Source organism: Arvicola amphibius, chromosome 6, assembly GCF_903992535.2.
Source record: "Arvicola amphibius chromosome 6, mArvAmp1.2, whole genome shotgun sequence".
Lineage (NCBI taxonomy): Eukaryota > Metazoa > Chordata > Mammalia > Rodentia > Cricetidae > Arvicola > Arvicola amphibius.
This window is the reverse complement of record NC_052052.2, coordinates 27,205,893-27,231,399: the sequence shown is the minus strand read 5'-3', so window position 1 is coordinate 27,231,399 and position 25,507 is coordinate 27,205,893. Positions and strand designations below refer to the sequence as shown.

The 25,507-nt window shown below is 46.6% G+C and overlaps 1 protein-coding gene across 3 annotated transcripts; it reads left to right on the top strand.

Annotated features, from left to right (window-relative positions):
• Nucleotides 1–2,146: 2,146 nt before the first annotated feature.
• Nucleotides 2,147–25,048, top strand: Meaf6 (MYST/Esa1 associated factor 6). Of its 3 annotated transcripts, XR_005285790.1 has the most exons (8): nt 2,147–2,268; nt 3,161–3,276; nt 6,686–6,773; nt 6,912–6,957; nt 18,901–19,093; nt 23,234–23,291; nt 23,899–23,932; nt 24,459–25,048. XR_005285790.1 is itself a non-coding variant. In XM_038333335.1 (7 exons), the coding sequence occupies exons 1-7, from the start codon at nt 2,179–2,181 to the stop codon at nt 24,465–24,467; spliced, it is 576 nt and encodes a 191-aa protein (XP_038189263.1). In that variant the 5' UTR covers nt 2,147–2,178; the 3' UTR covers nt 24,468–25,048. The 3 variants fall into 3 exon arrangements, 2 of the variants coding, with proteins under 2 accessions (XP_038189263.1, XP_038189262.1); XM_038333335.1 differs by lacking the exon at nt 23,234–23,291; XM_038333334.1 differs by lacking the exons at nt 23,234–23,291; nt 23,899–23,932 and having other exon boundaries at nt 24,737–25,048.
• Nucleotides 25,049–25,507: the final 459 nt, after the last annotated feature.

Sequence of the window (25,507 nt, the reverse complement as noted above, 5' to 3'; positions counted from 1 at the left end):
ACAGAGAACTCTCAACAGAGGAATCTAAAATGGCTGAAAGACACTTAAGGAACTAACATCCTTAGTCATCAGAGAAATGCAAATCAAAACAACTCTGAGATTCCATCTTACACATGTAAGCATGGCCAAGATCAAAAACACTGATGACAACTTATGCTGGAGAGGTTGTGGGGTAAAGAGAACACTTCTGCATTGCTGGTGGGAATGCAAGCTGGTACAACCCCTTTGGATGTCAGTGTGGGGATTTCTCAGAAAATTAGGAAACAACGTTCCTCAAGACCAGTAATACCACTTTTGGGTATATATCCAAAGGATGCTCAATCGTGCCACAAGGACATGTGTTCAACTATGTTCATAGCAGCTTTGTCATAGCCAGAACCAGAAAACAACCTAAATGCCCTTCTACTGAAGAATGGATAAGAAAAATGTGGTACATTTAACAATGAAGTACTACACAGCAGAAAAAAAAAACCTGACATCTTGAGTATTGCAATAAAATGGATGGAGCTAGAAAAAATTATTTTGAGTGAGGTAACTCAGACACAGAAAGATAATTATCACAGGTACTCACTCATAGGTGGTTTTTAAAGATAGAGCAAAGAAAGCCAGCCTACAAACCACAATCCCAGAGAATTTAGACAACAATGTGGACACTAAGAGAGACTTACATAGATCTAATCTACATGGGAAGTAGAAAGTAGAAAAAGACAAGATTTCCTGAGTAAATTGGGAGCATGGGGACCTTGGGGGAGGATTGAAGGGCAAAGGGGAGAGGCGGGAGGGGAGCAGAGAAAAATGTAGAGCTCAATAAATATAAAAAAAAGCCTGTTACAGCCCTGCTCTACACCACTCCAGTGAAAGAAGGTCTCACCAAACCTCACTCGAGATTTATTGGGAGAGAAGAATCCAAGAGAGTGGCTGCCTCTGCCAGGGAGGAAAAAGCAGCAGTAAATGGAACAGGTGCATGGTTTATATAGGGCTTCTTAGGGATGGTGTCTTTCCAGGGGGAAGATTATCAGGGTGGGAATTGGTCAGATTTCAGTCCCTTGAGCTCAGATTGGCTAGATCTCATGCTCAGCGATTGGTTGGTTTTTTTGCTCAGAGACTGGTTGGTTTTCTGCTTAGATGGTCAGGGGTATATTTGGCTTTTGTTTCAAGGCCAAGGTATGTTTCTTTCACTGCCCCTTTTAGCCTTTTGGGTCTGATTTCAGGATCAGGGCATATTTCTTTTTTCTCTTTTCTTTCTTTCTCCTCTTCCCCTTCGTCACCTTCGTCTCCTTCTCCTTCTTCTTCTTTGGTTTTTCAAGACAGGGTTTCTCTGTAGCTTTAGAGCCTGTCCTAGAACTAGCTCTTGTAGACCAGGCTGGCCTCGAACTCACAGAGATTCACTTGCCTCTGCCTCCAGAGTGCTGGGATTAAAGGCGTGTGCTACCATCGCTCAGCTCAGAGCATATTTCTTTCACTGACTCTGACCCTAGAGCCAGGGTGGGTTTCTTTGGTTGACCCTTTTACCCTACAACAGTCTCTGCTGTGTAAAACATTTTGACTGCAAACTCATGAACCCATGCCTTCACCTTCTGAATTGCTGTGATTATAGGCTTGCGCTACTCGGCTCTTCCGCTTCGCAATTCTTATGATCACCAAAATTTTGAGACAGGGTCTCACAGTGTATCACTCTGGCTGGCCTGGAACTCTCTATGTAGACCAGGCTGACCTCAAATTTAAGGGATCATCCTGCTTCTGCCTCCGAGAGCTGAGATTAAAGGCGTGTGCTACCACCCAGGAAAGGGTTGGGGGTTGGGATCTGCTCTCCAGCTCGGATAGTGGGGCCGGACCGTGCTCAGGTTTCCCACCTGCAGTTGGGCATTGTCTGAAGTAAGACACATCGGCTACTTTATAGGCTTATGCTGCAGCTGGGCTTTGGATGCAGTGAACATCCGTGGGTGTCTGCAAAGTTCAGGGGCTCACAGTGGAGCGAGGGAAATAAGGGAAATAAGACCGACGACACACTATCCAGCACCACTCCGGCGCCTGCTTTCGCGCCCGGAGCACGCCAGCGTCCCGGAAGCCGCGCGCGCAGGCGCAGTGGCGGCGCGCCCCCTGGTGGCCGGCGGCGGTAGCGCTCAGGGTCCGCCTACCGGTCGCGCGCCGCCGCCTCCGCCGCCGCTGGAGCCCAACATGGCGATGCACAACAAGACGGCGCCGCCGCAGATCCCAGACACCCGGCGGGAGCTGGCTGAGCTGGTGAAGCGGAAGCAGGAGCTGGCGGTGAGTGGCCGGGGCCGGGCCGCTGTCCCTGCTTGGCCTCGCAGGCCGCTCCGGAGGCGAGAGCGGCGGGCGGCCGGGGTCCGGGCGCTCTGGGCGGCCGGGCGCGGCGCGGTTCCCTGTGGCGGCGCGGCTCCCGGCCTGCGCTCGGCGGGGCGGGGCGGGGCGGCGAGGGCGCGGGAAGGGCGAGAGGCGGGAGGCGGGGACGACGCTCCGGCCGGGCTTAGCGGGTGGGAAGGAGGTTGCTTGACCCCAGCCCGGAGAGGATTCGGGAGCGTGTCGAGTGGGTACCCACGGCATATTGCACGCGCGGCGCGTTTCAATGGCCGGAGAATGTGGTGTATTTGAGGATGCCTGGAGGGGGGCTGGCGGGAGACGCAGGACGCAGTCTAGGGAATTTGGAATGGTGACGCGCACCCACAGCCGCCGGCATCCTGGTGGCTCACTCCTCCAGGCTCCCGCCTTTTGCGTCGAGCACCGGGGAGGCAAAGCTCACCTGAAGCTGCCCTTCCAGGTTTCCATAGCAACCGGCATCCGCTGCGGGCGGCCCTTCCAGAGCTTGCTGGGAGGGAGCTGCTGATGTAGAAAAGATGGTTTTGAAAAGCTCTTCACCCTTCTGCTGAAAAAGCGACACGTTTAGTGAATGAGAATAGAGATAGCTCACACTCTGTCTCATCCCTGCTCATGATAGAGCTAGGTTTCCCTCTGAAGTAGATATAAAACCTTGCATGTGTTTGCATTTTTTGAGGACTTTATTTATAAAAGGGTCCATCACCTCCACTCTTTCACAAAAACGACTCGGTGTGGGTAAGCTTGGCTTTACAAGTCTGTATCCAAATCTCAGTTTGCTCATGCTTAATGCTGGCTTCTCCATGTCTCTCTTCTCATCACTTAGGAAACCCTTGCAAACTTGGAGCGACAGATCTATGCTTTTGAAGGAAGCTACCTGGAAGACACTCAAATGTATGGCAATATTATCCGTGGCTGGGATCGGTATCTGACCAATCAAAAGTGAGTGTCAGAATCTAGTACTATCCGTTCTGTCCCCTACTAATAGGGCTTTTGTTTTGTTTTGTTTTTTGAAAACATGGCCTTACCATGTAGCCCTGGCTAGCCTGGAACTCATTATGTAAGCCAGACGACCTCCAACTCACTTATGTAGCTCCTTCTCCCACTGACTCCCATTTGCTGGATTTAAAGGTGTGGACTGCCACTGTACATCTTGGGGTGTTTGTTCTTGGTACCCTCTCTGTAAGGAGTCACTAACAGTCGTAGTGTGAAATGAGGTCTAAACTCGAGCTTGTCTTCTGACACGGCCGTTGCTTCCCTGAGTAACATTGGACCAAGCCCACATTTGTGCCAAGGGAAAGTCGGGCCCATGGTGCAGGTGTGTGTAGGTGTAAATGAAATACAGCATGTAACTTAACTGTCTTCCACATTTTAATCAGCCATGGCATACAATTACGATTTTTTTGCCATAACTGTATGCTCATTGTACCGTTATTGATTTGGCAATATGATCCTATAAAAATTTCCAAACTTGTGAGAATTTTTCAAATCTATGGGATTGAGATGATGTAAGGCATGATCAATTTGTATTTTTCCCATAAATTCATCAGTAGCTAACTTACTGTGGGTGTAATCTCTAATATAGGAAACCATCTATGTATGCTTAAGGTTGTTTTGAAATAATTGCAGATTCATATAGGGAGCTGCAGAAATAACAGAGAGGTCTTGTATGTTCTTCACACAGTTTTCTCTGATGGTTCCATTTTATGTAACTGGGGTAGTACATTATCAAAACCAGGAAACAGATAATTGGCATGATGTGTGTGTGTATAGTTGTATGGCATCTTATATGTGTATAAGCACAAGATATAAAACTAGGGTCAGGAGATAGGGCTCAGTGGCTAAAAGCACTTGATGTGTAAGCCTCATGATCCGAGTTCAGCACCCAGAACCTGTGTTTAGAAGATGTGGCGAGCAACGGCACAGCAGTTAAGAGTGCACACTGCTCTGTCAGAGGACAGGAGTTCGATTCCCAGCACCCATGTCAGGTGCCGTGCAGCTGCCTATCTCTCCAGCTCCAGGGGATCAGACTCTCTGTACTGCCCTCTTGGATACATAACCCCCAACACATTAAACACAAATATGGTATAATATTTTGCACATTTGGCATTTGTAGACATTGAGATGGGAGGTGGGGACAGGAGACTCTCTTGGAAACTTGTAAGCCAGCTAGCCTGGAATATGCAGTGCTGTCAAAATAACAAGGTCGACTCTGGCTCAACAAGGTAGCAGGCAAAGGCCAACACGGGAAAGTTGTCCTCTCATTTTAGTATGTGTTCAAAGATGCCGAGCTAGCTTGGCGCTGGTGGAGCACACCTTTAATCCCAGCACTCAGGAGGCAGAGGCAGGCGGATCTCTGTGAGTTCAAGGCCAGCCTGGTCTACAAAGCGAGTTCCAGGACAGTCAGAGCAACACAGAAACCCTGTCTTGAAAAACTAAAAAGAAAAGAAAAGATGCAGACCTGTTCTGTTGTCAGGAAGCTCTCCTTCATGGGCTCCTTTCGTCACGCTTCTGTTTTCCTGTGCTTTTCCGCCTGCTCACTGAGAACTGAGACACTCGGACCATGAATCTTTGCACCTATATTAGCATTTACCTCCTGAGAAGAGCAGGACATTTCTGCATATCGCTCTGACGCTTATAGCTTCAAAAGTAACACTGATTCCTTTAACTTCCCTCAGTTGGCCCCAAAGCAATTTTTTGATCCTGGGTACAACTGTTTTCAACAGTTACATCATTAATATTTTTGTTGGTTTCTTTTTGTTTTTTTGAGACAGGGTTTCTTCTACAGAGATCAGGCTGGCTTCTGATTCACAGAGATCCACTTGCCTCTGCCTCCTGTGTACTGGAATTAGAGTTGCGCACTACTGCCTGCAGGGCCTACTTTCAGATTTTTTTTCCTTTTCTTTCTTTTTTTCTTTTGGTGCAGGGATAGCACCCAAGGCATTGTGTATTAATGTTCTGCCACAGTGCTGAGGCCTATAGTTTTAGTACCTCATGAACAATCCTTTAAACATATTTGGTAGAAGAGTAAGCGGTTTGTGACCCTTTGGTTCTGCACCTCTGTCTTACTGGGTGACATGGTGTCAGGAGGTCCTGATATTCTGCTGTATAGACAGCTTTCTTCATGCTAGCATGATGGGATTAGTGGGTTAAGATGCTTGTCGGCAAGTCTGATGACCCGAGTTATGTCCCTATGACCCACAGTCCCCAGGATCCATGTGGTGGTAGGAGGTAGGAGAGAACTGACTTGTGACACTTGTCTCTACCTCTTACATGCACATATACATATGTGTGCTAAATAAAAAGCAAAATATTTAAAATTTGTTTTTATGAGGTTATACTTTTAGATACTGTGAATATACTTTTCTCACCAAGATTTTTTCCTCCCCCCCTCTCTTTTTCTTTCTTTTCTTTTTTTTGAGACAGAGTCACACTATATAGTGCTAGCTGGCCTGGAACTAGCTATGTAGATGAGGCTTGCTTCGAACTCACAGAGCTACACCTGCCTTTGCCTCTTGAGTGCTGGGGTTAAAGGACTGTGCCACCACATCCAGCATCTCCCCAAGTATTTATTCAGTATACTGACCTTTGCCCTGTGTATCTCTCAAAGGAATCCTGGTATAAAATTAAGTTTATTTGAAAGAGACACTTTCTATCACTTGTCTGTACTAGTCATTTTATATATTTACTTACTGACACTGGGCTTTACTATGTAGCCCAGGCTAGTCTAGAACTTCCTGTATAGACCAGGCTATCCTGTAACTCATAGAGCTCCATATGCTTTTGATTCCTAAATGCTGGAATTAAAAACATCTACTATAATGCCCATCTATAGTCCCCTGTTTTTGTTTTTTGTTTTTGAGACAGGGTTTCTCTGTAACAGTCCTGGCTGTCCTAGAACTTTTTTTGTAAACCAGGCTGTTCTTGAACTCAGAGATCTGCCTGCCTCTGCCTCCCAAGTACTGGGATTTTTATTTTATGTTAGATGGGTGTTATGTCTGCATGTATGTTTGTATACCACATGTGACCTAGTACCCTCGGAGGCCGGAAGATGGCGTCTGATCACCAGGGGCTGGAGTTCCAGGCGTTCATGAGCTGCCGTGTGAAAAGCAAAGAGTGGGGCTGGGGAGATGGCGCAGCCAGGGAAGGTGCTTTCTGCAGCCTGGCCCCGAGCTCGGTCACTGGAGGTGGAAGGAGAGAACCGACCCCGAAGTCGTCCTCTGACCTCCACACACATACTGCGGCACGCACACGTCATCACAAACACAGTAGTCATCCATAGTTCTGCATCTGTCCCAGGCACCCCACTTTGAGTTGAACTCATACCTTGGTACTCGTTTCTGTGTTTTAGAAACTCCAATAGCAAAAACGATCGGAGGAACCGGAAGTTCAAGGAGGCCGAACGGCTCTTCAGCAAATCCTCAGTCACATCGGCCGCTGTAAGTGGTGGTGGCAGCGATGGATGTGCCTGCCTGTGGCCCTTTATTGAGCAGTGTGGACTGTCCCTTCCTCCCTGTGTGGGTTGGCGTCTTGGGGTCTGTGGTCACTTGTCTGGTAACCGATGACTTCTCTTTTAGGCAGTAAGTGCCTTGGCGGGAGTTCAGGACCAGCTCATCGAAAAGAGTAAGTCTCTTTACCTTCTTTTTAAAAAGTTTTTTTAAAAGATTTATTTATTTATTATGTATACAACATTCCTTCCATGTATGCTTGCATGCCAGAAGAGGGCACTAGATCTCATTATAGGTGGCTGTGAGCCACCATATGGTTGCTGGGAATTGAACTCAGGACCTCTGGAAGAGCAATCAGTGCTCTTAACCTCTGAGCCATCTCTCCAGCCCCTTTTTACCTTCTTTATCAGTTTATTTTAAAGCAACCACAGGCCCTAAGTTAACTCTGGTTTACCCAGTTGGGTACCTAAGGACTGCATCTTCTATGGTTTTCTCTTGCTTCTTGAAGTTGGGAGCCTTTGGGCTTCTTCCCCAAGTCTTTTTGTTTTGTTTTGTTTTGGAGGTGGGAGATCTTGCTATATAGTCTGTCTGGCTGTGTAGATCGTACTTGTCCCAGTTAGACATACACCTGCCTCTGCCTCCCACTTGCTGTGATTAAAGGCCTGTGCCACTATGCCATCTACCGTATCTTTCTCCAAGGAAGGACCTTTTGGCCTGCTGCCACATCTTTCTCATGAAGCTGGGCTGGAGATACCGAAAGACCCCAAACTCTGACACTGCTACTGTAGGGCTTATATTCCTAGGAATTTTGTTTGTTTTTTTGAGATAGTCTCTTCTAACACATGCTGACCTGAAACCTGCTAATAACTGAGGCTGGCCTTAACTAACTGACCCTGCTTCTGCTGTTTTCTAATGCTCATAAGCCTGTGTCAGTGACTTCAGTTTTTAACTCTGCGTAGATTTCTATCCCAGCCAGACTCTCCTGTGCCTTAGTCCTGCCTATCCAGAGTCATTTCCACTCAGAGTCAAATTCCAACTTCTGTCTAAACAGATTTATTCAATGTCCTTCAGAAGTTTTCTATCCAACTTCGTGTTTTGTTACCTTTCATGTCCCAGAACCCTGCACAGTGTGGTTGGTGCCTGTCTGACTACCTCAGCAAGTGCTATAAATCTTTAAATATGAGACAGGCCCTCACTGTATAGCTAGCCTTTAACTTGGGTATTAAATATTTTCTAAAGTGTATACTGACCAGCTATTTGAAATCTGCCTGTAGTACATGGTTGGTATTGCTTGGGCTTTACTGCGTGTCAAGTTAGTTTTGACCAAATGGTTACATACCTTGGTGGTCTTGTCAAACATCTTTAATTTACGTGTATGTGTAAGTGAATGCATCCGATCCCCTGGAACGGAGGTTACTAATGGTTGTAAACCACTATGTGCATGCTGGGAACCAAACTCTGGTCCTCTGGAAGTGCAGCCAATGCTCTTTACCATGGAGCCATTGCTCCCGCCTTTGTCCCTGTGTTTTGCAAGCGGATGCTGCAGATGCTTTTCATCACTGCTGACCGCTAGCCTCTTTCAGGGCTGGTTTTCTCCTGACAACTTGTTGTTTTGGTTATTTGAGTCTCCATCTCACTGACCTGGAACTCAGAGACCCGCCTGCTCTGCCTCCCGGATGCTGGGAGTTCTGGGACCAGATGTAAGCCAGCACACCTGGCTTTGCTTTTATTTAGTTGTTATGGTATGGGGGCTTGAACCTAGGGTCATGCACGTGGTAGGCCAGCGCCCCGCCACTGAGTTACTTACAGGAACATGGGTGGAGATTATTCACATGACCTTGGGCAACTTACCAGGGGCTGCTCCTCTGAAGAAATGTCCTTGAGCAACCATTGCATGCTTATAGATCAGGGAGGGCTAGGGACTTGTGAGTAGTTCAGATCCATGGTGATGTGGTGACAGGCTCAGTCTTGCACAAGTCACCGGTAGGTGTTGTGAGTCTGTGAGTTCAAGGCCCTGTCATGCCCAGAAGGCAGGGTTTCCTGTCACTCTGCCCCTTCCTCCTGTAAGAACATCCTTCCTGCCCTGTTGTCCGCCATGTTCCTTGAACCTTTAGAGGGAGTGATGTTGATGTCCCAGTCAGGGTTGATTGTTCAATGGTCACTTGTTCTCAGCACTGGGCTGACTGGTTGAGTTATGGCCCACTACAAAAAGAAGCTCACCTACCAGGGCTGACAGCAGCACCAATCTACAGATATAAATATAAACATCTAGATGGCAGTTTCCCGGGTTCATTAGTAAATCCACAGCTGTGGCTTCTCCACTAGGGCCTGTGACCTCCCCCACCACAGGCTTTTGGCCAGGGTTACAGTAGCTCCTATGGAGTGGGCATCATATCCAGCCACTGAATGGTTGATTCCCTTGACACTCAAGCCGTTTTTGTGCTGGGGGTGCTCTTCCCTAGCATGTTGATAGTGTTATACACAAGTTTCATAGCGGAGTAAGATTAACAATGATGTCTCCCCCAGCAGCCAGCATAGAACCTTACGGTATTATGGAAGCTAGCCAAGAAGGAGGGAGCTTCTAGCTCTGTTCTGGTTTGATTTTTCCATGTCCTGTAACCAAAACCTATGGTGTTTTCAATGTTTTTTTAAGAATTTCTACTAATATTATTTTGTCTTCAAGATAGGGTCTTACTATGTAACCCAGGCTTTCCTGGAAGGTGATTCTCTTCAGCCTCCTCTCCCTAAGTCCTGGGATTGTAAGTTGCTCATATAAAAATTTTAATTTTTCTTTTCTTTCCCTTTTTTTTATTTTTAAATAAGACTAAGTCTTTCTGTGTAGCCCTGGAGAGCTGGAACTCATTATGTAGACCAGGCTGGCTTTAAACTCACAGGAGTCCTGTCTCTGCCTCCCAAGTGCTGGGATCAAAGGTCTGCGGCATCTTACCTGGCTCACCTTGATTTTCTTTTCAACTAATAAGATTTAGTAAAAGTTCTTTATCTGATTTTGTGTGTCTGGGTTTCCTTGGATTCCTTTTCTTTTTAGTTCTGTCTTTTTATTCACTTCCCTCTTTCATTTTTTAATATAAATTTTTCTATTTACTTATTACTGCTTGTATTCACACCTGTGCCACAGTGCATATCTGGAGGTCATAAGCACATTGTGGGAGCTGGTGTCCCCTTTCCCCGTAGGATGCAGGGATCAAGCTCAGGTCATAAGGCTTTGCTGCAGGAGCCTTTGCCTGTGGAGCCAGCTGAAGGAGGCCTCTACTTGGACGTCGTCTGTAAAGCAGATAGGGCACCTGAGGGTCCCTGGAAGCCCAAGTGGTTGATCCTGTCATTGTGTCCCACGAGAGGAGCAGTGTGCTTGACCTGCACTCCTTTCCTCCGTGTGGGTTCTCCAGGGCTGCAGACTTTCTGAGAAACAAGACTGGACCAAGTCCTGTGTGGATGCCTGTGATCTCCAGGAAGGAAAAGCAAAACCTTGCTTTCTATCCTCTTTAACTTGAGGGTTTCAGACTTTTCTACTCTGAGTGCTTTATTTTCAAAACATTTCACAGAATCTCTTTTCTAAAGCATTATTTCTGCTTCCTTTGGCTTCGTATTTTTATCCAACTAGAAAGAGGGTGGATTTGCATGGCCTCTTCAGAGGACTTTTGTTTAAATTGCGAAGCATCAGACATTTTAGTGTAAAGAATGTAGTTAAAGAAACAGCAAGCAAGCGCCTTTTCACCTCATGGCCTTGGCAGGTCTGGCGCGTGCTCTGAAGCTTCCCGCAGAGTTGCTCTCTGCTGTAGGGCTTCCCTTTCCCCCCATCAGCAGTCACAGGCCGCAGTCGCCCTGCGTGTAGACGTCTTCATCTTTGCTCCGTAGCCGTGCTGCTCATTCTTCTGTCAGTGAGAAACATCTTCAGTGTAGCGCTGTCAGTGGGACATTGGCTCGACGCACAGGCCTCGAGTTTCTGTGAGCTAGGGAAGGGAGTTCTTGTCTGTACTGTAATAGCATCTGGTCTCCATGGTTCCTTGTCATGTATCTTCAACAGGCTCATAATTCTGCAACACAAGTCTTGGGCTGGGACTGGAGTTCTGTGGTAGAGCATTTCTAGCATGTGTGAGGCCTGGAGTTTGATCCCTAGCACTGCAAGTCAGCAACTAAGATGCAGCTCCTGAAAGAGAGCCCATCTTTTTTTTGTGTGGGGTTTTTTGTTTTGTGTGTGTGTGTGTGTTTTAACTTTTTTTTCCTTTTGAGCCTGTCAGGACAGGGTCTTATAACCCAGGCTGCCCTCAAGCTCACTGTGCAGCCAAGAATGACCTTGAACTTCTTACCTTCTTGAATGTTGGAATGATACATGCACATATACATGCACACGTGCCACTTAGACTGGTTCATGTGGTGCTGGGAATTGAACCCAGGGCTTTGAGCATGGTAGGCGAGCACTTTTCTAACTGAGCAACATCCCATCCAGTTCTCATGATTCTTGATGTCCATGTCAGTCTTTGGGACAAGAGTTGTTGCTTTGGATAACTGTTTATCAGAGAGGAGACCTAGGTGAGTTCTGTGGTCCTAGGCTTTGAGCGGTTGGACATTGAGTGAGTTTCTAGAGCATGGCCCGCTGTCTGTTTGCATGGGACTCCTGTAGCAGAGACTGCAGGTGGACAGCCAGCTGCCCTTTCAGCACCTGCCAACTCAGTCCTTGTCTGTCCTGTCACCAGCTCTGGTCCAAGGCTTTGTGGTCTCCTGCCCTGCTCTCCCTGTGACTCCCAGCAGGGTTTCCAACACTTAGAAAAGATCATTAGGGGCTAGAGAGATGGCTTGGTGGTTTAGGCACTGGATTCTCTTCCAGAAGACCTGGGTCCAGTTTCCACTACCTTCGTGGCAGCTCATAACTGTCTGTAACTCCAGTTCCAGGGGATCTGACACCACCCTCACACAGACATATATGCAGGCAAAACACCAATGCACATGAAATTAAAAAATAAATAAAATATTAAAAAAGAAAAGAGCCAGGCACGGGGTGGTGCACACCTTTAATCCTAGCACTTCGAAAGGGAGAGGCAGGCAGATTTTTGTGAATTCGAGGCCAGCCTGGTCTACAAAGTAAGTTCCAGGATAGCTAGGGAAACTTGTCTCAAAAAACCAAAAAGAAAAAAGACAAGATCTTTTATATATATCTAGTATATTCTGTTTGTTAGCAGCAGAGATCTGTTAGTACATTTGAAACCACACTGTAGCCGAAGCAGACTTTGAGTTTGTAATCCCGCTGCCTCCCAAGTAGCTGGGATTTCAGTCCTAACTAGAACCTATATTTTACTCTGTGCTTCCAGTTTAAGGAAAAAACTTCGACTCATTCATGTGAGGCCTTGTAGTGTGTTTGAAGTGTGGGCCTGGACCGTGTTCTCTTGGTATGAATCTTTTCCCTGTCTAGCTGTATCATGGGATGTCGTTATATGATAAATAACCACAACATTTGATCCGGGAATCCAAGTAGGCCTTGTCCGTCCCACTCACCTCCACTGTCAAGTCCCCCACCCAGGGTCTAAAGGCAGTTCATGGTAGCTGGGAGAGGGCGCAACTTCTTGAGTGACTGAGTCCCTGGTAAGTTACCTATGGGCCTGTAATACTCCTCCCCGTCTCCCCTGCCCCTTAACTCCAGTAAGCTCCTGGGAATACCAACAATTTAAAAGGCAACAATAGTAACAAAAAGGAAGTGGTCTGTGGGTTGGCATTGGAAGTACTGATTTTCACACCTGTGCATAGCTATGATGCTTTGTCTTCTTTCATCCCCTCCCTGCGTGCCCCTTCCAGCTGGTATCTTCCCACCCCAGCACCTAATTATGCTTTCTTGGCACTGTTTCCTAGCCCCTCCTATAGTTCCACCTCCTTGAAGATGCCTTCTTCCTCTCATGGTCCCTTTTCTAGTTTCCTGGCCTGTAAGCACACATATATAAACATGTCCACATGTATACAGAACCTTAGATTTAGGCTCCTCATGGTGGTGTCTTTCTGAGTCTGACTTCCTTAGCTCAGCATGATGACTTGCAGTCACATCCAGTTTCCTACAGATGTCATTCATACACCTGCTCTTTATCCAGCCAGGTGCTGATGGATGTTTAGGCTGGCTCAGCTCCCAGCTATTGTGAGCAGTTTGGCTGTAAGTGCAAATATCTGGGTGGTGTGTGGAATTAGAGTCCTTAAAGAGGGGTTTCACTGGGCTGTGTGGTGGATCTGTTCTCACTGACTTGAGAACCATCCACACTTAACTTCTTTCTGTAGTGGCTGTGCACAGCCCGCCCCCCACATAAAGGTTCTTCCCCACATTCTCACCCACATTTGTTGTCATTTAAGTTTTTGAGTCAGGGTCTCACTATATAGCCTTGGCTGTCCTGGAACTCACTGTGTAGATCAGGCTGGTCCACTGCCTCTGCCTCCTAAGTGCTGGGATCAAAGTGTGCCCCCCCCCCCCATTCCCTGCTAATGCCTAGTTCTTTGGACAACTGCCTTCAGTTCATTAGCCCATTTTTAAAAAAGATTTATTTATTATGTATACAGTGTTCTGCCTGCATGTACACCTGCACCCCAGAAGAGGGCACTAGATCTCATCACAGATAGTTGTGAACCATCATGGGGTTGCTGGGAATTGAACTCAGGACTTCTGGAAGAACAGTCAGTGCTCTTAACCATAGAGCCATCTCTTCAACCCTAGCCCATTTTTTGATCAGATGACTTGGGTTTTTATGTGTAATTTTTGCAGTTAAAAAATGCATAAATGCACATGTGTATGTGTGCGTGTGTGTTTGTGTATAGTTCTTTGAGGCAGGGTCTCTCCCTAAACCCAAGGCTTGTATTTTCTCTGCTTGTCTGGAAAGTATTAAACCGCAGGATCTTCTATCTCCACCTGCAGAGCTGGGTTAAAGAGGGTATGCAGGAGGGCTGACTGTGTGGCTCTGGAATCTGAGCTCTGTCCTCATGATTACATAGCAAGCGCGCTTAACCTCTCAGTTATTTCCTTCACTCCCCCTCCCCCCAGTTAAAAAACAATACAAAACTAAAACATCCTGGATACCTAATTTTATATATAAAGATGGTAAAGACCCCCCCACCCCCTTCTGTAACCTTGTCCTTCACTCTGCTGTTTCCTTTGCTATGCGGGCTTCTTCATTTCTTGTGTATGTATATATATTGTTTTTATGTATATAGTGTGTGTGGCGGGTAGGGGTGGAGATCTGCTTGAGTTCATTGCCGCTGGAGAGAGTATTGGGTTCTCTGGAGCTTTAATTACATGTGATTGTGGAGCCTTACATAGGTGCTAGAGCTCAGTCCTCCGCAAGAACAGTACAGCTCAGCCTCCGAGTGGTCTCCAGCCCAGGTGAGCGCCCCTGCCTGTGTCATCAGGGCTTCTCCCCAAGCAGTTTCAAAGCTTCCAGTCCTATGTGACCGGCTGTGATCTCTGACGACTAGGTGTCTGCTGAGTGGGAGCTACCGAACTAGCTTCAGTCTCTGTGTGTGCTATGGATACTGTTCTCCATTGTGTGCCGGTGACAGCTTTGTCAGAGTGGCCTGTGATTGTGTGGGCTTCTTGCTGGGTCCTCTGTTCTAGTCCATGGGGCTGCGTATCTTTCTCTGCCTGTACCATGCTGGTTTTGTTACTATGGCTTTATAATTTGAGATCAGGTACTTTCAGCATTGTTCTTCCTACTGAAGATTGCTCTAGATATTTGGGGCCTTTTGTACTTCTATATGAATTTTAGGATTTTTTAAAAAAATAATTATGTGGAACATGTCAAGAATTTCAATGGGGTTACACTGAGTTTGCAGATTGCTTTTGGTAGCAGTCACATGTTAGTCACTGTGAATTCTTCCTGTCCACTTATTTCTTCAGTATCTTAAAGGTTTCTTGTTTGTTTTTACTTTTTGAGATGGAAGGGTTTTACTGTGTGCCCCTACCTGGCTTGGAACTCCACATAGATCTGGCTAGATTTGCCTGCCCTGTCTCCTGACTGTTGGGGTTAAAGGCTTGCACTACCTCTGCCAGCAAAGTGTCTTAAAGTTTTAAGTTGTAGGCATCATTCAGATCCTAGGTTAGGTTTGTTTGTTTATTTATTTATTTATTTTTGGGTAGGGTTTCTCTGCATAGCTCTCCTTGAACTAGCTCTGTAGACCAGGCTGACCTCAGACTCCCAGGAGACCCACCTGCCTCTGCCTCCTGAGGGCTGGGACTAAAGGCATGTGCTGCCACACCTCATTTTATCTTTTGAATTTGTGTTTTTATATGTATAGGTATTTTGTCTACAAGTGTGTGCACCACACGCACACAGTCCTAGAGGTCAGGTCCCCTGGTAGTGAGCTGCCATGTCGGTGCTGGAAACCAAGCCCAGGTCCCACAAGAGCAGCCAGTCTTCTTCTTAAAGATTTATTTACTTATTATGTATACAGTGTCTACATGCCAGAGAGGGCACCAGATCTCCTTACAGATGGCTGTGAGCCATATGTGGGTGCTGGGAATTGAATTCAGGACCTCTGGAAGAGCAGCCAGTGTTCTTAACCTTTGAGCCATCTCTCTAGCCCAGCAGCTAGTGTTCTTAAGTGCTAAGCCGTCCCTCCAGCCCGGTTCATCTTTCTGAGGTGAGGTCTCGCTGTGTTGCTCAGGCTGGTCTTGCACCAACAGAACTTCTCTCTGCACTGAATTGTCTCATTAGCCTTGCTTGTTGGGGATCAGCTGACCTTAACATTAGACTTCATGCTGGACTGTTCCCTTGATCTCTGTTTATCTGTCCACCGTGAGCAGCGCAATGCTGGTTGTTGCAGCTTTGTGAAGGTAAGTTTTGAAGCCCTTCTAGCCTTTTCTGTTGGTTCATTTGCTTTGACAGAGGGTCCTCCTGTAGTCCAGGCTAGCCCTGAATTCATGATCTTTCTTCCTCAGCCTCCTGAGTGTGTGATGGCGGGTGTGTGCCAACACTCTGCTCTTTCGGTAAACTTTATGTGAAATCAGATGCTTTGCCAGTCCTGTGCAGCTCCGTGGCTCTGGAGCTCCCTCTCCTGGTGCTTTCCTGTATCGTGTTCAAATTGGTCCCTCATTTCTGAGATCTGGTTGTTTCTTTGCTTTTTTGCAGGGGAGTGGGGAGAAGTGTGTGTTGGGGGTCTGTGTATATGTGTTCCATGGCATGCGTATGAACAACTTGGGGAGTTGATTCTCTTTCTTCCTTCCAAGGCTTTAGGGATCCCTCACAGGCTGTCAGGCTTGTACAGGGAAACACTTTCACCTGTTAAGCCATCTTGGTGGGGTCTTCTGCTTTAAATTTTTTTTAAATGTGTTATTGAAGTAAGCTCTCTTAAGTAGTTCAGGCTGGCCTTGAACTCCTGATCTTCCTTCTTCAGGCTTCTCAGCTCTGGGATTACAGGTATACGCTATTATGCCACACCTTTCTGTTTTGCTTTGTTTTAATCCCTCTGTGTGTGTTTGTGTGTGTGTGTGTGTGTGTGTGCACCCACACTCAATGGAGGTTGGAGGACGACCTCAGATATTAGCACTTACCCTCCGTATCATATGCGACCGGGTCTCTTCTTGTTCTACATACATATTCTAAGCATGTTGGCTCGGGGGCTTCCAGGAATTCTCCTGGCTCAGAACCCATCTCCCTGTTGGAGCTGGAGTTACAGACGTACACTTCTGTGTCCAGCTTTACTTAGGTTCTAGGAATCCAAACTTAGGTTCTTGCTCTTACCTATAAAGTGCTTTACCCACTGAGCCATCTACTCAGCCCTTCCTGCTTTTTACTTTTTAAATAATTTATTTTTATTTTATGTGCATTAGTGTTTTGCCTGCATGTATGTCTTTGTGAGGGCATCCTAGAACTGGAGTTACCGACAGTTATGAGTGCTGGGTGCCTGGAATTGAACCTGTGTCCTCTAGAAGAGCAGCCAGTGCTCTTAACCTCTGAGCCATCTCTCCAATCCCAACACAGAATCTCTTGATTAGCCCACGCTGGCCTTGAAGTTGAGATTTCTTGTCTCATCTTCCCAAGTGGCAGGATTATAGGCTTGTGCCGCCTTCTTTTTTTAAATTTATTCTTCTCTCATTTTTACATCGCGACTGCCGTTTCCCCTCCCTCCTCTCATCCCAGTCCCTCCCCCACCTTTCCTGTCCCCAGGTCTACTCTCCTCTGTTTCCTTTCAGAAAAGGGCCGACTTCCCAGGGACACCATCCAAGCGTGGCATAACAAGTACAAGAAGACTAGGCACCTCCCTCATGTCAAGGCTGGACAAAGCAACCCAGTAGGAGGGTCCGAAAAGCAGGCAAAAGAGTCAGAGACAGCCCCACTCCCACTTTGAGGAGTCCCACAGAGGACCTAGGTCACACCTATACAGGCTCTCTGTGAGCCCCTATGAGCCCTGGTTAATTGATTCTGTGGGCTGTGTTCTTGTGGTATTCTTGACCCCTCTGGATCCTATAATCCTTTGTCCTCCTTTTCCGAAGGATTCCCCAAGCTCCACCTAATGTTTGGCTGTGGGTTTCTCCATCCGCTCCCATCAGTTGCTGGATGGGCCTCTCTGATGACGATTATGCTAGGTTCCTGTCTACAAGTATAACAGAGTATCATTAGGAATCATTTCACCAGGCGGTGGTGGCGCACGCCTTTAATCCTAGCATTTGGGAGGCAGAGACAAGCAGATCTCAGAGAGTTCAAGGCCAGCAACCCTGTCTCAAAATCAAAAGAAAAAAAAGGGGGTATCATTTCATGACTTACTTTTTCTTCCAGTCGTGCTTGGTTCTATCCTAGACCTTGGGGCTTCTGGTTCCTGTTCTTCCAGGCGTGTCTGGCATGGGCTCCCACTCCTGGCATGGCTCTCAAATGGGACCAGTCATTGGTTGGCCACTCCTACAAGTTCTACGCTACCTTTACTCCAGCACATCTTACAGGCAGGGCAAATTGTAGGTCAAACGATTTGTGGCTCGATTGGTGTCTCAGTGCCTCCACTGGAGGCCTTGCCTCTTTACAGAAGATGGCCCGAACACACTTGGCTCTTGAACTGCTATTTTAAAATTGGTGACTTAGGGCTGAAGAGCTGGCTCAGCCATTAAAGGCCAGGTTCCCTGGTATTGGTGGCACACACCCTTAATCCCAGCACTCGGGATGCAAAGGCAGGTGGATCTCAGTGAATTTGAGGTGGTACCCTCAAAACTGGTGGTACCCCCAGCATACACACTAATCAGTAAAATGTGATTTAAAAAAGGAGGGGGAACTGGAGAGGTGCAGTTGTTAAGAACGTTTATTGCTTCTGCAGCAGACCCTAGGTCAGTTCCCAGCACCCATGTCTGATGGCATGCAACACCTACTCCTGGAGATCTGATGTCTTCTTGCCTCCACAGGCACTAGTATTCCACTGCCCATAACCCTGCCTGCACACACATACATAGAATTTAAAAGTGGACTATACAACTGCTTTTGAAAAAAGTTCAGAGTTATCCTCTGACTGAGAAGGTTCAAGGCCCGAGTGACATATCCCTCTTCCCCTCCAAAAAAAAATTCAAAACCTCAGTAATTCAGGGATTTGACTGACTCTCCTCCCCAGTGGGTACCTTTTCTTTTTCTTTTTTAAATTTATTTTTAATCATATGTATATGTCTGTATGGGGTACATGCACTTGAGTGCAGGTACCCAAGGAGAGGTGTTGGCTATCTTAGAGCCTCATGATGTGGGCTCTGGGGCTCTGAAGAGCAAGCAGTACCTACTCTTAACCTTGGAGTCATTTCTCTAGCTCTCCCCACCCCCACCACCCTTTAAAGAAAGACAGGCTTCTCTGCTGGCTTGTCAGTTTTGCCAGGGTCGCTGTCTCCCATCCTCTAGGTGTAAGTCTCGCTCTCTTCAGCGCTGGCCATGCAGTCAGTCATACAAGCGCCCATGGAAAGGGGTGGCCTCTGTGCTGCAGCTAGCCCTGCACCCTTGTTACACTGTTGCAGATCGCATGCTTTCCAGGATTCCTAGCTTCCATGCTTTGAATGGACGTTCCCTGTCCCTTTTCTGTAATGTTGCCTGTGAGCTCACAAGCAAACATTTGCTGATGACAGGAATTTGGGGAATTCTGATCAGGCTTTTGGGACCTGTTTTCTTTTCTCTAGGGGAACCAGGAAGTGGGACAGAAAGCGATACTTCTCCAGACTTCCACAATCAGGAGAACGAGCCTGCCCAGGAGGACCCTGAGGACCTCGACGGTTCCGTACAGGGAGTGAAGCCCCAGAAGGCTGCCTCTTCTACTTCTTCAGGGAGTCACCACAGCAGCCACAAAAAACGGAAGAATAAAAACCGGCACAGGTCAGTGACAAGGTCCCACCCAGTCCCAGAGTTCTTGTGACTACTGGGAGGGACTTGGTTGGAATGAAAATACCTTGGACAGTGGCAGAGCCTTATGCTTCGGGTGGCAGAATATCTTTTGGTGCAGGTCAAGTGGGCTGGTGTTCAATGAGGGAGGAGTGGGTGGCAATAGAGAAGCCATGAAGGATCAATGGGAGTCGCTAGGATGGAATGTGACTCCTTTAAGCCACCCGACATCGTGAGCTCTGGGTCCTTGCTAAGGAAAACGGAAATAGCAACGAGTCCTCACAGAGTGACTCTGGCTGTTGGGAACCTGTCTGCTGCTGCGAGAGCTCAGCTGACATGCCTTTCTCTGACTTTTTAAATATGGGTTTGGTTTTGATTGTTATGACTTTTCTATTTTGTAGTTCTCTGAGTATGCTGCCTTCAGATACGGGGAAACACTTAGAGCCCCTAAACGCGGGCGTTCCTTCGTAGGAACCATCTGCGCACTGCTGCTTTTGCAGTGGGAAATGAGATGGGAATGACAGCAGTGGACAGAGAGGTCAGGTGTCACAGGGATTTTAGTGGGTCACTCTGCCTGGGTTTGTATGCTAATGCTGGGCCTTAACTCAGAGGGGAATGAGTCTGTAGAGGAGGGAAGGGGCTCTCCCTCCTTTTGGTCTTGGAAGCCCGAACACTGTGGGGGTGAAGGGAGAGTACAGGGCTGCGTGGGGGCGCCCATCTTCTGGTTGGCTAATGAGTTACGTTGCTTTAGAAACCTGTGGGTGTCCCTTCCTGCACCTAAGGTGTCACACTGTGAACTCATAGGCCTGACACTGGCTGATTTAACTGGTTTAAACCTCTTTTCATCAACAGATTTTTGAATCCTTTTAAGTTTTTCTTGTTCTTTTTTAAATTGCAGAAATAGAGTTTCCTCCCACTAAGTAGGGCTGAAGGATCGCTGCTTTACATTTTTCTGCAAACAAAAAACCCACTGTGCTAATCTCAAACTATAGTAAGAAACAGCAAAGAATTGCCCCCTACCGTCTTTGGTAAGGCTGTAGGTTGTTGGAGCATTGCAGTAGACTTGGGGCTACCTTATCAAAGATGGCAGAGACGCATATTCTTTTTTTAAACTATTTATTTACTTTTAAGTTTTATTTATTCATTATGTATACAGTGTTCTGCCTACATATCTGCCTGCATGCCAGAAGAAGGCACCAGATCTCATTACAGATGGTTTTGAGCCACCTCTTGTGGTTGCTAGAAATTGAACTCAGAACCTCTGGAAGAATAGCCACTGTTCTTAACCTCTGTGCCATCTCTCTAGCCCAAGATCCATACTCTTAAAAATAGTTTTTATGGGCTGGGGAGATGCCTTAGTTTGTAAAGTACTTGCTCTGCAGGTGTGAGGACCCGAGTTCTAATCCCAGCACCCATGTCAGAGCACTAAGTGAGGTGTATATGTGTCTGTAACTCCAGCACTGGTGACATTGAGATCCTGGGGGCTTGCTGACCAGCCAGTCTAATAGAAGTGATGGGACCTTTTCTAAAAAACTATGTAGAAAGACACCAGCATCGACCTCTGTCCTCCATATGCACATATGTGTTTATACAAGTATATATCACATACACGCAAATTGGCATGATAATTCAGGATTTTCATCTGTGTTGTTTTTATTACATTTGTTTTGTTGTCATTTTGGCAATTCTTTTCCTATTTCAAGGTGTCTAGAGCAGGAAGAACATTTTTGAAAGTCCTTGGGGCTCTGCATCACTCACCAGTGTCCTCTCTAGGTCCTCTGCTGTGTGTGACACCCCTGAGTGCCAGTGATGCGGTTAGCTCTAGCCTGGCGAAAGGCGCCCCGTTTAACTTTACCCTTGAGCAGCTCCATGGGAACAACACTTCGTCCCTATCCCTCCCTTTCCTGGCCCAGGGAATGAATTCCTTCCAGAAGCACACCAGCGTTAAGAAAGACCGCTGTTGGGCACTGCTCTCTTACGGGGCTAGTCCTGCTCAGAAGGTGGACTGAGTTCTGTCTCCAGGATCCTGTCTGTCTGGTGGCCTCCCAGGGCCTCATGTGCTCATTTGCCCCCGAAGGCTGGTGGCACCGGGCTGCTTTATTTCTTAGGAATCTGGGTCAGGACTGCCCTAAGTGGCACCTCATTGGGCTAAGGCAGTTGGGGTGAGTCCTGCTACCTTTGTACACTTGAGGTTCAGGGGTGGAGCTCAGTATCCGGACACGCTGGTGAGTTGGCACCCAAAGCAGTGAGTGCTTCCTTCTCCACTGTGCGGTGGCCCGTGTATCAAGTCAGGCCATGGTGACAGGATGTCTGACGACTTGCCACATGCCAGACACTCTGGAGGAGCAGTAGGAGGAAATACTTGAGTTTACCCCTCTTCTGGGATATGAAAATTCATCAAGAATCCCCCCTCCCCCAAGGCTGGGGATTGAACACAAAACTTGATGCATGCTAGTCAAATGAAAATCACCAGCTTTCTGAATTCTTACATTTTTTGCGTCTGAACAGTAGTTAAAGTCCCACTGTCTTTAAAGAGAAAGCAATACTAGCTGCGTTTAGAGGTTATTACTATTCCATCGAACCCAAGATTTGTTTTTGTAAAAATTGTTGCTTATTTGTTTTAAGACAGGGTTTTATTATGTAGCCCTGGCTGGCCTCAAACTAATTTCTTCTGCCTTAGCCTCCCGAATGCTGGGATTGACAGGGATTACCAAGTTTGGTTAAATAGGTACACTTTTATTTGTGTATGTATTTATTTCCACTACTAGGGATTGAACCCAGCATGCATCTACCAATAAGCCACGCCCCCAGCTGATACCATCTATTTTCATTTGTGAAGGTTGAATCTGTTTGAGAGGAAACCATTTTTAAAAAGTCCTGCTTGTGTATGTGTCCAGGACGGTCCTAAGTGAGATGGTTGTGTAAGTGGTGCTGAAACTCGGCTCTCTCGTACTATAGTCTAGCAGAGCAGCCAGTTGAGCATCGTCTTCCTGACTGTCTCCAGTCTGAAAGGTGTCAGAGCAACGAGGAGCTGGAGTCAGAGCCCAGGCTGATGCTCGCTTTGGAGAGCTGTGCAGACCATGGCCTATCAGCCATGACAGCACAGAGTTGCATCTTCTCCTCTGTGTTTATGGATCCCAGTTACTTTGTTTTGCTTGGGGGAGGGTCTTCAGACCTTGGTATTCCTTAGCTGCTACACTGATGTAAACAAGTAGACTTGCCATACTAGGCAAGGTGTCATGTGCCTGCATTTGCAATACTTAAGAGACTGAGGTAGGACAGCAAGTTCGAGGCCAGTGTGGGCTATATTGTGAGACACCCCCCTCCACATCTCATAAAAAAAGAAAAAAAGAGGCCAGTGATGGCTGTCAGCAGTTTGGGGCAGAGCTTGTGAAAGAGACCCGTCACTGAGGTTGGGGCCTCAGCATCTGGCTTCCTGGAGGAACCCTGGGTGGTACTGGGCGTGTTCACAATGTGAACTTGAACAGAAAGTTACATGCTTTGCTGTTTTCAAAGTGCCAAGTGTTTTGTCACCTTTTGTTTCAATGACAATATGTAATGCCTACTTCTAGCACCTTCTGCTGTATAACTAAACCTCTTCCCCCTGCCCCCCCCCCGCTGCCCCCTCTTCTTCCCCCACCCCCGCTAGTCTCTGTCTCCTCCACCCCCTCTCTTCTAATGCCCCAATTCTGTTTTCAGTACCGATATTTTAGCAGTTCTAACCCTGAGTCTGGCAGCTAACACCAGGGTTGTGGCCTCTGAGTGCTCAAATGCAGTCACTTGCCCTCCCGTCATCTGCTTTCTGCGCTGGTCTGCACTGCGGGAAGGGAGTCCCCCTGACCACACAGTCTTTGGTGCTTTGATGTTCGAAACCTTATGGCTTAAGATTCTTAAAACTGACTTTGTTTCCACAAATCTTGCTAGGATGGCTAATCGACTAATTTGTTCAATTAGTATATTAATTTCTATTGCTTTCTTCCTCTCCAATGCTGCCCCTCAGCCCGTCTGGCATGTTTGATTATGACTTTGAGTAAGTTTGATTTGCATTAGTGTCTGTGCTGTGTTGTTTAGTGTGTAGACCCGGGATGCCGTTCTGAGACCTTTCTAACCCATAGTTTGTCTGTTTGATTGTAGGTATGTATATTAGGTTAGGCTGGGAAGTTTTTTTTAAAAACAGAAAAACGTGATGGAGGTAACATTTTATTTAATAACTTAAGCAAAATTAAGTAAACTTCACTTTTATGCATTTTAATTTCTTTTTAAATAGATAACCTGTACTTTTAATTCATATTTAAATTGATTTTCTGGCTTTGCTTCTTAAGGAGATTAGTAGCTTAAGATTTTGATATTTTGCTTTTAAAAGATTTAAAAATTGAAATTCTTATAATTTCTTTTGTGTTTCCTATCCAGAAACACAAACTCCTAGTCTGTTTGCTGTTGGTCACTGCATGTCTCAGAACCTGTCAGTGACATAATTACAGAGCTAACACATTGACCTGAGCATGCCCTCTTAATCCAGTTTCTCTAATTTTGCAATAGTTTTTATTTAAAAATTCTGGCTTCTGTAACTGCTGTATATGTCCTTTTTTAGTCACCTCAGTTTGCCTTACGGCAAAAATATCTGCTCTTTTTTTAATACTTGCTTAATATCTGAAGAAACAGCTAAATTGTGACATAGTCTAATGAAGAATGTGGACTTTAATTGAGTAGCCTTTGTTATAGCTGTGCCCTATGCAGTAGCTCTTGTTGCCCTGTTTCTGAAGTTAAAGTGCAAATCTCTTTTATTTTTCCTACCACAGGATTGATCTGAAGTTAAACAAAAAGCCCCGAGCTGTAAGTATCAGCCAGAAATCTCAAAGACTGGCAGTGTTTTGTTTTGTGTTTTTTAAAAAAATTGATTTTAGTGGGTTCTTAAAGGGTTCATCATCCGTGCTAGACAATGGCTCAGTCAGGGGCTGACGAGCTTGTAGACAGTTTTGGTTTTCAGAGTCTGTATGACCTTAATCTAGGGTCACACTCTAGTTTCTAGACTCTGAGGGTTCATCTGTATACTCCAGCTACTAGCTGTTCTTTACTAAAATGTTTTAGAATGGACATGGTGGCGCATGCCCTTAATCCCAACACTTGGGAGGCAGAGGCAGGCGGATCTCTGAGTTCGAGGCCAGCCTGGTCTACAGAGCAAGTTCCAGGACAGCCAGAGCTGATATACAGCGAAACCCTGTCTTGAAAAATCAAACCAAACCAAAAAAATGATTTATTTTAGTATATGTGTGTGTGGGTGTGTGTGTTTATCACACACACGCGCATTTGCTCAAACCAGGCTCTGAGTGTGCTATGACTTGTGTTTCTTTCTCTTTAGGACTATTAGAAGACTTGTTAGCAGCAGCTTCCAGCTGTGGAGCCCTGCTTCCCCTCTGACCTCACAGCGACAAATGTCCCTCACCTGACTGTGGCCATCCGCCTCTGCTCCCCCAGACCCAGTGCCTGTAACTGGCTAGTCTGTCTTAACTGTAGTGACGAGTCCTTTCTGCGAGACTGGGTCATTCGCTGTTGTCATCGTAGTAGCAGTTCAGCGGGAAGATCTGTTCTTGGTCCCAGTCCCAGCGGGTGGCTAACTGTGCATTTCTCCTTTCTTAGAATGAATGTCTCCCCCCAAACTGGCTGGCACCAGCTCCATCTGTGACCCCCCTCCCCCATTTGAGAAGTGCACATCTCTGATTTTGTGTTCCGCTGAAAGTAGAGCCCAGGTTCCATTGCAGATGGAGGCTGTAAATCTCTGCCATTCTTTGGTTTTGTTTTGTGTTGTATTATTTTTTTATTGTTGTTTTTATCATCTGATTTTCTTTTGGGACATTTTGTGATGCCTGTACTTTCCTGATGGCGCATCCAATGCTCTGTTTCATGTGTGTCAATATTAATAACTGAAACTAAAGTGGCTTTCAGAGTAAATGGGCAGTTTGGCTCTTTGACTTTTTGACTTCTGTAGGGGGAAGGTAGAGAGCGTTTAATGGTGGCGTGTTGGAAGCAGTCTCATGTCCGAGGAACAAGAAAGCTGGAAAACATCATCCTCCTAGAACAGACACTTTGACTCCTTTGTAGAAATAAAATTTCCTTGCCTTCCATCTCTCATGCTTTCCTTCTCAGCCTGAGATTTCTTTTCCATCTTTTCACACGCTCTTTCTCTCCCTCCTTTCCCTCCTCTCCACTCTCCCTTCTCCCTCTGTCTCTCTCTGTCTCTCTCTCTCTCTCTCTCTCTCTCTCTCTCTCTCTCTCTCTCTCTCTCTCTCTCTCTCTGTCTCTCTCTCTCTCGACAGGGTTTCTTCTCTCTGTGTAGCTCTGGCTGTCCTGGAACGCACTCTGTAGACCAGGCTGGCCTCAAACCTAGAGATCCGCCTGCCTCTGCCTCCC

What these genes read in the sequence shown, in the direction of transcription:
- Meaf6 (XM_038333334.1), top strand. Translation starts at nt 2,179, where the DNA reads ATGGCGATGCACAACAAGACGGCGCCGCCGCAGATCCCAGACACCCGG. An exon ending in AGCGGAAGCAGGAGCTGGCG is followed by an intron (nt 2,269 to 3,160) that starts GTGAGTGGCCGG and finishes CTCATCACTTAG; the next exon opens with GAAACCCTTGCAAACTTGGA. An exon ending in CGGTATCTGACCAATCAAAA is followed by an intron (nt 3,277 to 6,685) that starts GTGAGTGTCAGA and finishes TCTGTGTTTTAG; the next exon opens with AAACTCCAATAGCAAAAACG.